The 18,923-nt window shown below is 42.3% G+C and overlaps 1 protein-coding gene across 2 annotated transcripts in view; it reads right to left on the bottom strand.

Moving 5' to 3' along the window:
* The window catches only part of nkain1 (sodium/potassium transporting ATPase interacting 1), a 451,861-nt gene that overhangs the window by 63,367 nt on the left and 369,571 nt on the right, over nucleotides 1–18,923 (bottom strand). For both annotated transcript variants that reach the window (XM_051919007.1, XM_051919008.1), the window contains exon 6: nucleotides 9,230–9,311. In XM_051919007.1, the coding sequence (XP_051774967.1) occupies nucleotides 9,230–9,311 (82 nt within the window). The remainder of the gene's footprint in view (nucleotides 1–9,229; nucleotides 9,312–18,923) is intronic.

The following is an 18,923-nucleotide window of genomic DNA, read 5'->3' on the forward strand; positions in this document are numbered from 1 at the left end:
CAAATGAAGGTTTTCTGTTATCCTTCTTCTGGCGGGGATTTTGCTATATTTCGGGACATTTCTAATTATTTATTAGGCCTGAAGCCGGGATTAAGCAGTTTTGAGGATAGCTGGATTTGGGGTGAGTCTCCTTGGGCAGGCTGGTAAGTTAAAGCCCTGACTTTATGGTCTTTTTAGGAGGCCTCACTCCCATTTTGCTGTGTTTGGGCCTCCTAATGACAACATGTTATATCTTAAAATGCTATTAATACATTAATTGTATATACAAGGGCAATCCCAAAAGTAAGGTCTCCAAAGCGATGGGGACATAGAGAAACTGTCTGTACGGCTGTTGGCCACACTGTTGTGATTGGTGCTTCCTCCACTCCCAAACAAGCATGTGCGGCTTCGCTGGGATGCTCAATCTTGGCTTGGCAGCCCTTGAAAATGGAGCTCCCGTTGAATGCTACCGCCAAGTGCATCTGACAAGACGGTTACGAAGGTTGAGGAAAACATACGTAAAGATCGGTGGTTGGAACTTCATCACCCACCCACCCTATAGTCCGGACTTGGCATCCAGTGACTACCACCTGTTCCCTAAGTTGAAAGAACATTTGTCTGGAAGGCGATTCTGCTCCGACGAAGAGGTGAAAGATGAGGTTCAACGCTTCCTGAAGGACATGGCGGCGAGCTGGTATGACATGGGCATTCTATAACTACCACAGCGTCTACAAAAATGCATCGACCGAAATGGCGATTATGTAGAAAAACAAGTAAGTCTTTAACCTTTAAAATGATGTAAACATTATAGAAAATAAACGGTTGTTTGTATTTCTAAAAAAATAGGAGACCTTACTTTTGGGATTGCCCTCGTACTAATATGTGTAATGACATTCTAATATGTTATTTTGTATTATGACTATATTACAAAAATATTTAATAAATAAAAATGTGACATCTCCATCTAAATAAACAAAAAATGTAAAACTTCATCTTTTATAGCATTGAACTAAGTCTCAAAAAGCACCTGAATGTTACAACAAGCCTACATTTTCTCCCTTGTCTTATTTCTCATGATGAGACTGAATAACAAAGGAGAAACAAATAACAAAAGGACGAGTTATTAATACTTCTGAGGTTGTGTACTTTACTACCTTACAATTAATAACAAAAGGCGCATGTGACTTCCACAGTGATAGCCCAAACTTGTGGGTACAGTAGGCACACTGTGGACAAAAACTGAAAATAAATTAAGTATTCAAGGCAAAGCTTCCCAGAGGACGAGATTAATCACAAAAATCTGACATACTGCAATCAACAGCAGCAGAGAAGCATAAGCCTGACTGACTGGCTGGCCATGCTGTTAGTTTTAGGGCAATGTGAGCTCAGGCATCATCATTAACCTCCAGAACCAACAAACACCTTTTATATGCTTGGTCAATTGCAAACACCCATAAAGGTTTAACAGTATATTAAATTAATATAACTGGCAGCAATTAATTTACAACATTGTGCCTTGTAGATATAATTTGACTTAATAAGCCGTCTGTTTAACACAGCAAACAGTCTGCTCATCAACGAAGTACGAGCAAAGCCGTTTCGAAAAATGTCACGGTAATATGCACAGAAACACTTTCAGAGAATATCACCAAAAAGGACATTAAATGGCGTATTTTGGTTTAAAATAAAACTGGAGACCTGCCAAGACTGTCTAAACATCGATGAATCAAATGAAAAGAGCCACATTATTACTGATGTGCTGCCACCTTGGGCAAAAGGATCCTGTGGGAAAAAAAAAAGATTAGCGAGCGGCACATCTTCAACTGCAGAGACTGCAGACAATTTAATGTGAATGTGTGTTTAATTCAACTCAAAGAATTCCTATTATGCGCACTTGCACTTATGAGGCCAGTGTCGTAAAAAAAAAAATACAATATACAAAATTAAAGGCAAAATAAACACAAAACTTAATGTTATAATTTGAGAAACATCGCACAATATTTATAAATATAAATGTGAGTGGTTTTAATTGTAAAATCCGACTGTCCTGGGTCAGCCACACTGTAAGACAGATGCTGTAGGAAAACTACACCAAATGCATTGGGATAATAGACGTCTGAAAACAGGGCCTTCATATGGCTTGACATATCCACTCAAAATATATGTAGGTTTATAGGGTCCTTACTGCCATATGTACGGAGTTCAATGAAATTCATACTTGCACATCCATATGCTAATCAGCATGCAACACGTCGCCACTCTCCAATGCTGTTCTTATTGAGTTATAAAGACCTTAAGGCCCTTACACAACTTTTCCAGCAATTTTCAGGCCAGTCTTGTGGTGCGACATCCCCAGAGGCTTCGTCCAACCACTCTGCGACTCAAACCAACAAAACCAAATAGGTTTAATTCTGTAAGTGGTGGGACCATCTCTGTGTGATTCAGAGCTGACAACCAATGACATTTCAGCGGCAAGTACGGAAGAAACTCAGGTGTTTTGGACCTCATGAAGAGAAGAGATGCCTGCCTGTCTGATGTCCTGTGCTTTGTGTGCCACGACAAAATGGAAAAACCCAGCGATTTCTATTAGTGTAATGTGACCTTGTCAGGCGACAAGATTAGCAACTGCAGTTGTCAAGTTTGATATTTCCTTCAACCAGAAGTCATCTAACGTGACACCAGCTTTAATTATCTCAAACGTATGCTTGCCTTAGCGCAAACCACAAATGTTTCTGCCATGTTCCATAAGGGCAGCAGGGGACTGGGTTGCATATCCATCTATCTATTATAAAAAGAAATCCTGTCCTGGAAAGCAAAAAGCAAGTCTACGATACTTGATCTTCTCGTAAGACATTTTAAAGACCCGCGAGACCAAAGACACGCCCTACTTACAATCTATCAAATAGGACAATAGGCAGCAAAATATTCAGTCTTGTGAAGGATTTGAGCACACACAGATCCAGGGCTCTCAGCGCATATAAAGCGTATAAGGACAGTACGCTATAAATTAAATGTCGACATCTAAGCGAAGAAGAAAATAGCGCGGAGAAAAGAGACTCAAATGCGTTGGACAGAAAAAAGAGCAAAAAAAGAATAATCGAGGTGCAAATTCAGAAAATAAGGAAACTAATTATCAGCCCAGAACAAGTGGAATTGAAAAAAAAGCACGTCCAATCCGGCTCAGAATTAAAAGACAAAGTAGAACTTCATAGAGACGTTTACAAACGTTGGCGCTAAACACATGCAGAGCAGGTTAGAGACTATGAAACCAGGGAAATTAGAAAGGCTCAAAAAAAAACGGCGCTATACACATGTGGAGAAAGTTAAAGGATATGAAAGTAGGAAAATTAGAAAATATAAAAAAAGAAAGTAAAGATCGCAGTAGCGCAAACAAACAAACTGCCTCATTTAACTATGCACCAGTCTAACTTTGGTTTTGCACAATAATTACTACATTATTGCACCTTAACACTTAATTCTACTTTATTCACATAATTTTACTTATTTATTATGTTCTACTATACTGTTATCTTTCAGTCTATGACTTTTTGTTAATTTAACTGATATTCTTCTAACTTTGCACAGTTTTGTATAAGCGGATCAGGATGCATTTCACTGCGTGTTGTCCTGTATAACTATGCATGTGACAAATAAAGAATCCTGAGAATTTCAAAAACGGAGTTTACCGCACATGCATTTATTGGTTACTTTGTTAATGTATATATATTTATCTGTCTGCTTATTTAAAAAGCTACATTTACCCCAGGAGTCAAAAACGTTCTATCTAGCCCTTGTACAAAAACCTAGACAAAAGCTGGGGTATCACCTTGGTAACCCCATGTACTTTTGGAACTGTGAGAGGAAAACAGCACAACTTTACAGACAGGAGTCCAATGCAGAACTCTACTTACTTTTTTACTTTGTAAAAAAAAATTTTTAACTGCTGATCGTTTTGTCTGAGCTGAAATTCCAAACAGAGAAACCTATCCCGACCTCATTAAAAAGATTCAGCATATTGGGACTCGCAAGATTACAAATATTGTTTTTTACAGAAGTTCTGAAATAAAAGTGAAACTAATGAAATAGCAACAATTCAAAGAAAAAAAAATCTTAAAAGTGTGTATCCGGAAAACCAAATACGGGGAATGGCGAGCGAAGCTAGCAGGGGGCGAAGCCCCCTAGTGTATATATATATATATTGTGAATAAGGTGCTATATAGCGCCCGATCTGATACAGATTCACACAGAGGCACGTGTAAAATAAAACAAATATTTATTTTTTCTTCACCTGTGGGGCACATCTTCCCTGTGAACCCCACAGGCAATACACAGTCCCAAACACACACCAGTTACACCAATCACTTCTCTTTCTGGCACCACCACTCCTCTCAGGCAACCTTGTCCTCCTCCGCCCGACTCTGGCCCCTGAGTGACGGTCGCTGGCTCTTTTTATAGTTCACCCGGAAGTGCTCCAGGTGCTTGATCACTGAGTTCTGGCTGTACTTCCAGGTGTGATGAATATTCTGCCCACACGGGCTCAGAAATCCCAAACACAACACCCCCTGGCGGTGCCTGTGGGACCCAACAGGGCTGCACCCAAATCCAATTCCCATGGAGCCCTGTGGGAAACCGAGGCACTGCTTCAACCCAGGAGGGGCGGACATCTAGCGTCCAGGGGGAGGTATTGCACTGTCCAGGGCTGCTCCCCCTGAATACAGTGTGCAGGGGTGTCATGGCTGAGCATGGACCACGGCCGCCTGCCACAATATATATATACAGTAATCCCTCGCTACTTCGCGGATTCACGACTTCGCGGGTTTTTAAATACAAGTGATTGCCCGCCTATCACGGAAGTTATGTTCCAGACCCATCAGCAACAGGAGAAAATCCACGATATAGAAAGACCATATAAAAAAACATTTTATAGTTTAAGCCTTAAAATACCCATCCCACATGCTTTAAACACATGTAAACTTATAAAACACACTTTGTTAACACATATGATATGTGGATGTCGGGCTAAGGATATGAGTAACATCTCACTATTATAAAACATTTTAACTTCACGCAAGACAAGACAGTGAGACAGGAAAATTGGTGCTGTACAGGCTTTTAAATTATTGACATGCAGAGCGACAAGCAGCACAAAGCCAGCACAAAGTTCACTTCTCCTTAGCGTTCATTCAGCTCCCCACCCCCTTGACAATGCGAAGTGGCAGGAGCGTACTGCGCCTCCGGGGAGGGGGGGTTTGAGTGAAGGTGCGTTCAGCCCTCACACACCCCCATTCCTCCTCCTCCTTCCGAACGCGCAGAGCGACAAGCAGGCATTTTGGCAGAAGCAGCACAAAGTCCATTTCTGCTCAGCGTGAGTTCAGCTGCCCCCCTTCACAAAGCGAGTGCAGACACATCGACGTCTGATCGCTGCGTGCAGTGTTGGTCTGCGGTGTTTAAGAATGTAGAAAGTGTTTAAGAGCATACGAAGTGTTTATAAGAGTGTGGGAAAGGTTAACAAGAGAGTAAGAAAGGTTTATAAGAGTATGGGAAGGGTTTATAAAGCCTTAAAATATGTATAAATAATAAAATAAATATAGGTCGCTACTTCGCGGATTTTCACATATCGCGGGGGGCTCTGGAATGTAACCCCCGCGATAGGTGAGGGATGACTGTATATATTATATTATATATTATATATTAATGCTGGGCGGTATGACCTAAATTCTATATCAAGGTATTTTTCAAAACTATACCAGTTTCATGGTATTCAACTGTATTTTTTTCCCATGCATGAGTGGATATTAACCACATTTTCCACTGCAATTACTGCAGTACACTGGCTAAGAATAACCTATTCCACTGTCATGAGAATTGTACATTGTACAAAAAAACATTTTAATGTGCACACAAGTATTAATACAGGTTTGCATGGCCTCATAAAGTGATAGTTTTCAAGGGGGTGGCACTAATGAAGAGAAGGAATCACATTGCATGACACTTGCAGTCAAAATATAGAACCTTTTTATTGAACAAATTTTGCAAACAACTTAAACTAAAATTTTGACAACATATTTTCAACCATCCAAAGAGGCATTTAGACTTAGTAAAATATCCAGAGGTGTTTGTCAAAAGTTGTATTGCACTGAACATGTCTTAGAAAAGGAATAAATAGTAAATATTTTTTGTAAACCAACTACACTTTCTGTTAATGTTATCAATCTCTGTCCACTGACATGTTAGCTATATGGATTGTAATGGCGTTGGTTATCTTGGTCCACCGCTTGCTTTTTTTGTCGTAGGCAGTACTTCTAGCAAACGCATCCACAAGTGACATCTGACTTGAGTGTCCTCTAGCTTTTTCAGTTTTACCTGAGGACGTGGAGGGTGCCAGTCTTAGTTCCATATATTCATGGTACTCCAAAACATGTTTGCAGCTAAGGTGGTGCAGCAAATTGCTTTAGCTCGTCAGCATTTGCAGTAAATAATTGTTCGGTCCACATCTGACCTTTTAAAACCAAAGTATCTCCAGACAACAGACACGGCTCCTTTATTCAGCAAAAGTTCTTCTGTGTCATCATGTTCAACTTTATCGTCTGCTACAGCTTCAGTTTCGGAATGTTCTCTGTCCATTTTCACAGCTCAATACCTCCACTAACGTATGTACTCCGTTGCATGCGTGTTTAGCGGCGTAGCAGTGAAAAAAGGTCCCCCCTTAAACAGTTTCCGGCTGCGCCACATTCCGAACGTTAGTTAGGCTATTTAAACCGGTGTTGCGGTATAAGAAAAATCCATATCATAACAAAAATAAAAAACGGTTTTCGGTATGAACCGGTATACCGTCCAACACTAATATATATATATATATATATATATATATATATATATATATATATATATATATATATATATATATATATATATATATATATATACACGCACACGAGGGGTGTTCAATAATTTATCTAGCTCAGTATGAAAAAGTAGCAAGCATTTTGAAACAAGTCTGGGGCCTATTGTGACTGACATGTCTCAAGGTTACTCATGCACAGTTGTGGCACAGTGTGAGTCTAACACTCCAAGAGACAGGATGTCAGGAGAGTCCTCGTGCGAATCAAGTAAGAAAATGCTAGATTTGGAGGAACGTTCAGTGATAAAATATCTCACAAAAGAAGGGAAAAAGCAAAAGGAGATCCATGAATGCATGGCTGCAGTTTATAGGGAGTCTTCTTTGAGAGGACATCCAGCAAATGCCCAGCATTTCAAGGACAACAGAAAACCCAGAGGTACAAGGACACCAGAGGCCTCTAGAGGGAGTTCCAGCCTGGTGTTACTGGAACAAAAACAGAGGCTCCCTAAACCAAGAGTGATTTTGGAGCTTAGAGAGCAGTTGCCTAAGGAGATGGTTTAAAGCTTCCTTTGGTATGATCCTAAAGAAGCTGACTGTGGGCAAACACACCAACACCTTGGTAAAGAAGACACAACAAGGTCTATACCACCTCAGATGCCTCAGGGATTTCTGTGTGCCCACCAAAATACTAAAGAACTTCTACACATCCACTACTGAAAGTATTCTGACAATGGAAGTATTCTGGAGGTATTACCACCTGGTTTGGGAACAGCACACAGATGGACCACAAGGCTCTGCAGAGAGTGGTGTGATGAGCTGAACACAACACTGGGCATGCACTCCCTAAGCAAGCGATGTCGGACTGGGGCAAAGAAAATTATCAATGATACCAGCCATCTGAAGAATGGCCTCTATTCTGTATTGTGGTCAGATAAACACTATGGCTGCCTGACAAACAGCTGAGAGGGACTGACGAGGACCTTCTGTCCACAGTCTATCTACATCGTGAACAAGGAAAGGAAAGTGGCTAGAATCACATGAATCACTATTATTAAATCCCTTAAATTACATTTCTTGTTTAGTTATTATTTATTACTATCACATTTTTTAAATTCTATTAATGATTTTTGATATTTATAAAGTCACAAGTTATTGCTATTAACCTATTGTTATTCTTCTTAAAGCCACAATCATCGGAGCTGAGCAACTAAGCGTTTCACTACACATTGTACTCCATGTATAATGTGACAAACAAAATATAATTTGATCGGATTTCATAAAGTGATCGGGAGATGAAAAACATTAACGGGAGAAGGACAACATAAAGTGAAGTTCTGGCTTGAATACCATGAGTATTAAAAATGTTGATCATTCAGACCCTACATAAAAATGAGAATACCTATAGTAGAAAAAGAAGAAGAAGATCATCTAATAAAATAACACAAGAGCAAGAACTGTGGTCAAAAAAGCCAGAAAAGATTCCAGTACTACCTTGTCTTAATTATCCCCAGCTATCTCAGAACAAACTCATTTGTTTTTCTTAGAGAGCTCAATACTCAGAGGGCACAAAAAAAACAGCTAAAGAGTTTTCTGTTTAGGAAAGCATATTAACAAGAATGCTAAAATTATTGTTGTTTAATCTGTGTTTTTATCTTGCCTTGCCTTTGTTTAATCCTTTTATGTTGCACTTTGAGATTTACTGCTAAAGTAAAGTGCCCCTATAAATAAAATGCATTATTATTATTATTATAAGATGTGCACCACCATCCTGTATCACTGGACTGAACAACATAGTACGTCATCGGCAACAGGCACAGCAATCATAAACAATACCCCTATGAAGAAGCAATGATCCACTAAAAATGACCGTATCAAAACAACAAAATAAAACGAAATCTGCCAGAATAACGATGAAATATTTCAAAACCCTCAAAAGAAAAACGTATGCACACGCGATGCACAAAAACATGTTTGAGAGGCTCCTAAACTCACTTTCTAATGGCCTTGTGGCTACAGCTAATCTGAGTCTGGAGTCGAGAGGTGAGTTGAGGTGAGAGGAGGAGAGCAGTACATGCAAGTCAAGAGGGTGAGTACTTACCACTACTTTAAAGGTGGCCAAGCAGGTGAGCCACAACATCAGATAAGCTAGAATCCAAGACATGTATTGTCTGGCCCAAAGGGGCAGCAGGTTTATTGCTTTGTGATCCTTTAATAAATACACCATTTATTTTTACTTCAGGCCTCTGTGGAGTTATTTGTGGATGGTGGGCTCTCACACTCCCTCTTATCCCACTGCATAAATCATACCAGAGGACTGCTTCACCCTTGTGGAATACCTCGCAGACAGCAACAACAGAGGTTATCCTCTTTGGGCTCCAATGCAATAGGAATAAAAAAAAGCATGCTTACGTGTAGAGGGGCTGCAGCTGTAGATGAGATGTCTTCTGAGGAGGCTGGTAACCGTATGAGTCAAACCCACCAATGAAATCAACTGGGAAAAGAGAGAGAGAGAGAGAGAGAGAGGCCAGAATGAGGGGTCAGCAATTTAATGTCAACAACATAACAGACAATAATTAAACACGAGGAGGCAGAGAGAAACAGAGTGGAAGAGAAGAGACAGACAGACAACAAAGCCATACTGGCATTTGCTAAAAACAGCAAAACTTTGCTCACATTAGCTCAGTGTGAATAAGAGCTGAAAAAAATTAGCAATGGATGTGTGCATGACGCACCCACATGTACATTCATTTATTTATATTGTACATATACCATGTTCACTGCCCGATCGGGGAGCTTCAAAGATACAAGCCACCCTTCAAATACTGACATTGATGATGTGGATGATAATTTGGAATTGGAGCTGATTTATGTTTACAATTCTTCTGTGCCATTCTGATGAAGAAGGTGCGCCCACAAGAGAAACTGCACCAACCTTACATGGACTCAGATACTGAAAAGATGAATTAACAGAATGAAATGTTGAACTGACACTATCGGCCTTGCTTGACTTGATTTAAGGTTTAATAGTTTGTTTTTGTTTTGGCATTCTTATTTTATAAGGTTAATAAAAAATAGTGTTATTCACAGAGAGGAGCAGCAGCAAGCATGCAGCAGCCTTCCCTCCCTGTGTGGATGAGTGAGGAGGCTCTGTCCTCGACCCTCTGTTCTGCTCTGTCTACATGCTACCCCCTTGGCCATATTATCTGTAGCTTTGGACTGGGTTATTATTTTTATGTGGATGATACTCAGATCTATTTCAGCATTAAAAGTGAAAACTACTTGCTTCGGTGAAATGAAAACCTGGATGGAATATAACTCTTTAAAATGAAACTACAGCAACACCAAAGTCTTGCTAATGTGCACAAAAGCTCAAGAAAATGAGCTCATTTACAGTACAATCATGCTTGGTGATGAAATCATCAGACCACCTTCTTCCGCTAGGAATCTTGGTTATTTTTGATTCCTCCCTTTCTTATTCTACCCACATAAATCACAGTAAATAAGAACATAACAGCCATCCTGTTCCATCTTCACAAGCTCCCTGCATCTTACAAGTCAGGTCAGGTCAGGTTGGGGACCATGCACTGGTACAGCGTGTTGCCATACCCACCACATGACAAAACAGCAATCCCGGTTGGCAGCCCTCCAGGCAGACACACGGTCCAGTCCCACCCTCTGGAAATGATCTTCTATCTGCCGCAGCCAGGTGTTACGTGGGCGCCCTCTTGGCCTGGTCCAGCCACTTGGGTCCTCAACAATGAGGATCCTGCGAGCCGGATCACCCCCGGGGTATCGTGCCACATCGCCGTAGTGCCATAACTGACACTCCCTCACAATGCAGGTAATGTGCTTCATTCGGGACACCGTGAGCAACAGGTCATTCGATACAAAGTCAAACCAGTGGTACCCAAGGATTCTCTGAAGAGACACAGTACTGAAGGAGTCCAGTCTTTGTCTCAGGTCACTGGATAGCGTCCATGTCTCGCAAACATATAGCAAAACAGGATGTACCAGGACTCTAAAGACTAGGACCTTTGTCCTTTTACATAGATATTGGGAGCACCACATATCCCTTTCCAGCGACCTCATGACCCCCCATGCTTTCCCAATCCATTTACTGACTTCATAGGAAGAGTCACCAGAGACATGAATGTCGCTGCTGTGGGAAGTAAACCTCACAAGTCGACAGTCTCCCCACAGACAGACACACTGCTGATGACTGTGCCTAAGAGGTCGGCCTGGATCTTGGTTTTTATCCAGGACCCTCACAAGCCCAGACACTCAGACTCCTCGCTCAGACTCTCGAGCGCCCCAATCAGAGCTTCCATTAACTCCGTGAAGATCACAGCATTGTCAGCAAAGTCAAGATCTGTAAATCTTTCTTCACCAACAAATGTTCCACAGCCGCTGGATCCCACGACCTTGCCCAGCACCCAGTCCAGGCAAGCACTGAATAGAGTAGGAGTAAAAACACACCGCTGACAAACCCCAGAATCAATCTGGAAAAACGTAGAGGTTCTACCTCCACTCTGCAAAGCACTCACAGTACCAGTGTACAAGCCGGCCATGACATCCAGCACCCTTGAGAGGATCCAGCAAAGTCTCAGGATGTCCTACAGGGCAGCTCAATCAACTGAGTCGAAGGTTTTACAAAAATCAACAAAGGCTTCAAAGAAACTCTGCCGATATTCGTGTTTGCACTCCATGAGAACCCTTAGTAGATAGATAGATAGATAGATAGATAGATAGATAGATAGATAGATAGATAGATAGATAGATAGATAGATAGATAGATAGATAGATAGATAGATAGATAGATAGATAGATAGATAGATACTTTATTAATCCCAAGGGGAAATTCACATACTCCAGCAGCAGCATATTGATACAAAAAACAATATTAAATTAGAGTAATAAAAACGCAGGTAAAAACAGACAATAACTTTGAATAATGTTAACGTTTACCCCCCCGGGTGGAATTGAAGAGTCGCATAGTTTGGGGGAGGAATGATCTCCTCAGTCTGTCAGTGGAGCAGGACAGTGACAGCAGTCTGTCGCTGAAGCTGCTCCTCTGTCTGGAGATGATACTGTTTAGTGGATGCAGTGGATTCTCCATAATTGATAGAAGCCTGCTGAACGCCCGTCGCTCCGCCACAGATGTCAAACTGTCCAGCTCCATGCCTACAATAGAGCCTGCCTTCCTCACCAGTTTGTCCAGGCGTGAGGCGTCCTTCATCTTAATGCTTAGTGCCAGGATGCGGTCGATGGTGGACTTCTTAGGTGTAAAACCAGACTGCTCCAGTCGCTGGTAGGTTAGCAAGTGATCCCGGATCCTCCTGAGGTCCTAGCAAGGACCTTACCCGACACCAAGAGTAATGTTATCCCCCTGTAGTTGCTGCAATCCAGGTGATCACCCATCCCTTTCCAGATAGGGAAGACAAGTCCTGTTTACCAGTCAGTTGGGATTACGCCATTCTCCCAAATGGAAGCAAAGATTGCTTGCAATGCCAGGAAGACAGCCTTACCACCAGCCTGGAGAAGTTCACTCCAGATACCACAGATCCACGCAGCTTTGCCGCTGCTCAGCTGGTTCACCATCTGTGCAATCTCAGTGAGACTGGGTGGTTCACAGCTAATTGGAGGATCAGCCTCAAAACTGTGGACCCAGAGATATCCAACGTCCTAGCCGGAGGATCAAATTTAAACAACTGCTCAAAGCAGCATGCCCAGCAGGGCACAACTACAGTGTCATCCGCTAGGACTGTTCTATCAGCCACCCTGCCCTGATTGGGACTCTCCGAGGAACAGATTCAGATGTGCATAATGCTTCGAATCCTCTGTAAGCAGGACGTGGGTCGCTAGACCATAGATTATGTGTCACTTGCTCACAGATTCCTTTATCTGCCCTCAGAGCCCTCACAGCCGTCCTTCTCAGTTCCTGGTACAGACCAGAGTTGCCATTGAGCTGTGCACTGCGACTCCTGTCAATGATATCCAGGGTGCCCTGCGAGATGAAACACCTCCTTCTGGGAACACCGGTAACACCATCCCAACCCTCAGCAACCAGGGTGTTGTCATGGAAGGTCTCCCACATCTTATAGGACTGAATACATAATTCCATTATTAATCTACACTGTAAAGTTTTAAATGGCCTTGCACCAGACTACATCAGTAACCTCCTCTGTCACTGTGCTCCTATCTGCCCTATCTAGCAATCTTGTTGTGCCTCAAACTAACCTGCACTCCATGGGTGACAGCCTTCAGCTAGGCTAACTTTTTAATCTCCCCCTTCATCTTCTCTAATGGCAGCTTTTTCTCATCTACTTTCATTTCTTCTTTCTTTGGCTGACAATGACTGGCATTAATAATGAGGGATACAGAAAATTGCCAACTTTTGACCGTTTCTGTTTTACTAGATTTTTTAGCTGTGACAGCAGCTCAGGAGATAAATATGTTGAAAGTGTAATAGATAGAGAAGGAGAATAATAAAGCTTCATGATTTGACTTTATTACACCATGATTTATATTGCAATCACTTTGCCAGCATTACAGGATGTTAGTCTTGTCAATGAAGTGTATTTGAACTGAACTAGCAGCAATAAAACTGGAAACAGGAATAGACAGGAAAACAGGGAGAGAGAGAGAGCAACAACAGCAAAGCTGGACTGCAGCCATTCTGCTCTTTAGACAGGATAACAATGAAGTGGCATTAATTCATACAATGGCACTGTGGACGCAGCTGTTTGGTGTTCTGATTGCTGCCATACACAGATAGCAAAAAAAGGGCGCAGGCTTCAAAACCCACACCAAAACCCACAAGTGCGTGCACAAGGAACTCCGAGTCCAGCTCAGGGTGGCGAAGGAGCAGTACAGGAGAAAGCTGGAGCAGAAGGTGCAGAATAACAGCATAAAGGAAGTATGGGATGGGATGAAGATCATCACTGGCTGCAGCTCGAAGCGAGGTGCCACCATCGAGAGAGACATGGAGAGAGCAAACCAGATGAACAACTTCTTTAACAGGTTTGACCACCCTAACCCACTCTCACCTCAGAGTACTGCACCCTCCACCCATCCTTCTGTTGATACCAGCATAGGAGAGAGTTTCCCTCCACCCACAATTACAGCAGCCCAGGTAATCAGACAGCTGAGGAGACTTCGTGCCAGCAAAGCAGTGGGTCCAGATGGAGTATCGCCGCGACTGCTGAAGGCCTGTGAGTTGGAGCTGGGGAGTCCTCTACAGCGCATCTTCAACCTGAGCCTGGAACAGGGGAAAGTCCCGAGGCTTTGGAAAACATCTTGCATCACCCGAGTCCCAAAGGTATCATGTCCTGGTAAGCTGCATGACTTCTGGCCTGTCACTCTGATGTCACATGTGATGAAGACCATGGAGTGGCTGCTGCTTCACCACCTGAGGCCACAGGTCTGCCACGCCCTCGACCCTCTGCAGTTTGCATACCAGGAGAAGGTGGGAGCGGAGGATGCCATCATCTATATGCTACACCGATCCCTCTCCCACTTGGACAGAGGCAGTGGTGCAGTAAGAATTATGTTTCTGGACTTCTCTAGCGCCTTCAACACCATCCAACCTCTGCTCCTCAGGGACAAGCTGGCAGAGATGGGAGTATATTCATACCTGGTGGCATGGATTGTGGACTATCTTATAATAATCTTTCTCTTATTATTGATAACTCTGTTGTTTCCCCATCATCTCAGGTCAAGAGTCTGGGTGTCATCCTCGACAGTACTCTATCTTTCCAATGTCACATTAATAACATCACCCAGTCTGCTTACTTCCACCTACGTAATATTAATCACCCCTCCCTCACTCCTCATACCACTGCCATTCTTGTTCATAGTCTTGTCACTTCTCGGCTCGACTACAGCAATTCACTCCTCTTTGGTCTCCCTAAAAATCTCTTCATAAGCTTCAGTTAGTCCAGAATTCTGCAGCACGTATCATCACTCGAACCCCATCTATTCACCATATTACTCCGGTCTTGCAGCAGCTTCATTGGCTCCCGATCAAGTTTCATACTGATTTTAAGATTCTGCTATTAACATTTAAGGCCATCCATAACCTCGCCCCTCCATATCTGTCTGACCTTTTTCATGTTGCCATTCCATCCCGTAACCTTAGATCCTCTTCCTCCACCCATCTGACCATCCCTCCAGCCCGTCTAACCACCATGGGGAGCAGAGCTTTCGGCCATTCTGCTCCCAAGCTCTGGAATTCATTACCTGCAGAGCTCTGAAACATCAAATCATATTCATTTTTCAAATGCAAACTTAAAACGCATCTGTTTAAAATGGCTTTTTCTTTTTCCTTCTGATTATAGTGGTTTTATTTGGTTTTAATTTTTAGATTTTCTGATGTTTTAAGTTGCTTATAATTGTGTCTTTTATTTATTTATTGTTTGTTTGTTCGGTGTCCTTGAGTTCTCTGAAAGGCGCCTTGTATAAATAAAATGTATTATTATTATTATTATTATTATTATCTTACAGACAGAGCTCAGTATGTGCGTCTCGAGAACTACAGGTCTGACATTGTGGTCAGGAACACAGGAGCGCTGCAGGGGACTATACTTTCTCCGGTCCTGTTCAGCCTAAGTACATCGGACTTCCAATACAAATTCGGAGATCTGCCGTGCAAAATTTCGCTGACGACACTGCTATCGTGGGCTGCATCAGGAGTGGGCAGGAGGAGGAGTATTGGAACCTAATCAAGGACTTTGTTAAATGGTGCGACTCAAACCACTTACACCTGAACACCAGCAAAACCAAGGAGCTGGTGGTGGATTAGAACCCTCATGGACCCCGTGATCATCAGAGGTGACTGTGTGCAGAGGGTACAGACCTATAAATACCTGGGAGTGCAGCTGGATGATAAATTGGACTGGACTGCCAATACTGATGCTCTGTGAAAGAAAGGACAGAGTCGACTAAACTTTCTTAGAAGGCTGGCGTCCTTCAACATCTGCAATAAGATGCTGCAGATGTTCTATCAGACAATTGTGGCGAGCGCCCTCTACTACGTGGTGGTGTGCTGGGGAGGCAGCATAAAGAAGAGGGATGCCTCACGCCTGGGCAAACTGGTGAGGAAGGCAGGCTCTATTGTAGGCAAGGAGCTGGACAGTTTGACATCTGTGGCAGAGCGACGGGCGCTGAGCAGGCTCCTGTCAATCATGGAGAATCCACTGCATCCACTAAACAGTATCATCTCCAGACAGAGGAGCAGCTTCAGCAACAGACTGCTGTCACCGTCCTGCTCCACTGACAGACTGAGGAGATCGTTCCTCCCCTACACTGTGCGACTCTTCAATACCACTCGGTGGGTAAACATTAACATTATACAAAGTTACTGTCTATTATACCTGCATTGTTATCACTCTTTACTGCTGCTGGAGTATGTGAATTTCCCCTCGGGATTAATAAAGTATCTATCTATCTATCTATCTATCTATCTATCTATCTATCTATCTATCTATCTATCTATCTATCTATCTATCTATCTATCTATCTATCTATCTATCTATCTATCTATCTATCTGCCAGACCAGCTCTCCTCCCAGGCCTGGACACACTCTGGGAAGCCTAGCCTTAAACTTAAATGGCAGGCTTCTGTCCTGCACAGGACCATCAAGGACTACGGATTTTACAGTGCTAAATGCCCACAATATTCACAAAGGAAGGAGAGGAACATCTTAAAAACTTCTGATACAAAACCAAAAATATAAAATCCCTTTTATGCTTAGCAAGCATAAAAGAATTAGAAAATTGGTTTTGCCTTAAAGGACAAACCTAATAATCAGAAAATGAAGATCGTACCTGAAAGATGATGAAGGGGTTGGAGTCAGAATATCTGTTAAAAATTGATTTTCTTTTAAATTCTTTGTTTTTTTTGCTTTACAATACATATTTTTCTGGATGTCTCGATGCATGCTCAATAATCCAGGTAAGGAAATCCTAGAAATTTGATTCTGTTCATCTATATATGGAAGAAGTGGAAAAGAGGGCTCTATCATCCTATCCTGGAACACCACCGAGCCATTGGTTCAGATATGTGGATGACACCTGGGTGAAAATCAGATCTCAGGAGGTACCACAGTTCACAGACCACATCAACGGGGTGGACAAACACATCAAGTTCACCAGAGAGGATATGGAAAATAACAAGCTAGCCTTCTTAGACTGTGAAATTTCCATCGTCAACGGGGGACATTTGAAAGTGGATGTGTACCGTAAACCCACACATACGGACCAGTATCTAAGATTTGACTCTCACCATCCACTAGAGCACAAACTAGGTGTCATTAGGACTCTACAACACAGAGCTAACACCATTCCCACAGACTCAGAGGCCAGGGAAGCAGAAGAACACCACGTTAAAAAGGCCCTGAGTAAATGTGGATATCCCAGCTGGTCCTTTGTCAAAGCAGGGAGGACACCTAAAGAACGCTCCAAGCAATTCATGAGAGAGGAAGGACATCCACTGCCTAAGCGAAAACCCTTAGTGATCCCGTATGTGTTAGGAGTATCGGAACAGCTGAGGCGCATTTTCTCGAAACACCGGGTCTCAGTGGCTTTCAAACCCCAAAACACGCTACGCCAAAGATTGGTCCATCCCAAGGATCGGGTCCCACGGCACAAACATAGTAACATAGTTTACGCAGTTAAGTGCCAGGAGGAGTGCCGTGAATTGTACATCGGGGAAACCAAGCAGCCACTGGCTAAGCGCATATCACAACACAGAAGAGCTTCCTCGTCAGGCCAGGACTCCGCAGTCTATTTACATCTACAGGATAGTGGTCACTCCTTTAAAGATGAAGAGGTGCACATCCTGGACAGGGAGGAGCGCTGGTTTGAGAGAGGAATCAAGGAGGCCATTTACGTGTTAAAGGAACGACCATCTCTGAACAGAGGAGGGGGCCTAAGGGTACATCTGTCGCTATCTTACAATGCTGTGATTGCAGCCATTCCTCAACCCTCTATGAATGGTTCACACATCTAATAATCAGTGAACAATTTGCATATCACTGATCAACTGGCCCTTTGTCAATGGTGCTAGTCTCTGATTAAGCAAAGGTACTGTTTATAAGGTTGGGGAAACCTGCAGTCAATTGAGACTGAGGAAGAGACTTGGATAAGTCTCGAAATATTTCTCCCACTTAAAAACTTTGTCCAGATGAACAGAATCAAATTTCTAGGATATTTTTCTGGATTTTCTTATTAACTCTGTGGTTTTGAATTATGCAGAATCTGTTTCTTAAAACAGTTCTTTGTACATATAAACATTTATTTAAATATCTTCAAATATTTTAACATCTTCCCTTGATGCCACATTTTTTGTTATGGGGGCTGCCATTTTGTTTCAGTAACTTCAACATTATTAGACTCAGATGTCAGCAGTAAGTTGGTATAAAGGTCAACACGAAGGCTTCTTGGTTATCCAAGCTTGCAGACAGAAACTTCAATTGTAGTACGTTTTGGTTTATCGATTTCCTGTCTAAGACCTCATGCTCTGATTGTTTTGATCTTGACTTTTGAAACTACTTTAGGACTTCACAACAGATCAGTTTTGATTTTTGGTTAACAAACTTTGTGCGACTTCTGACGTTTGTTCTCCCAATCCTTTCCATAAAAATTAGCTGCAATTCTCCTTGGTGCAGAGCAATATTCAAATAAGAATTACACAAATCACTAAAAACAAGAACTAAAAGCCAATAATACATGACTTCTCTCTTTATACAGATGGGGTAGTCCCCAGCTGCATCACCTGGTGGGACCCTCCCCTTAGGCTCTACATAAAGTGGACAGGGCAGAAAACAAATCACTACAGATACGTAGACTTAGGGCTGGGTGATATGGTTTATAAATTATTTCATGATAGTTTTGGCTACTTCATGATACACTATATACAGGGTTATTCAAAATGAAAGAGCAGATTTCAAAACAAATTGTATAAGAAAGAAACACATTCCGCACATTACTGGATAGAGGAAAGTTCAAAGTTTGCTCCTATGGTCCTTGAGGTTGCATGCACTCAACATGAGCAGCATGTGTAGCGTGACAAACATCAAAACGGTAGACCATTTCTTGCCATAGA

Source organism: Erpetoichthys calabaricus, chromosome 14 (assembly GCF_900747795.2).
Source record: "Erpetoichthys calabaricus chromosome 14, fErpCal1.3, whole genome shotgun sequence".
Lineage (NCBI taxonomy): Eukaryota > Metazoa > Chordata > Cladistia > Polypteriformes > Polypteridae > Erpetoichthys > Erpetoichthys calabaricus.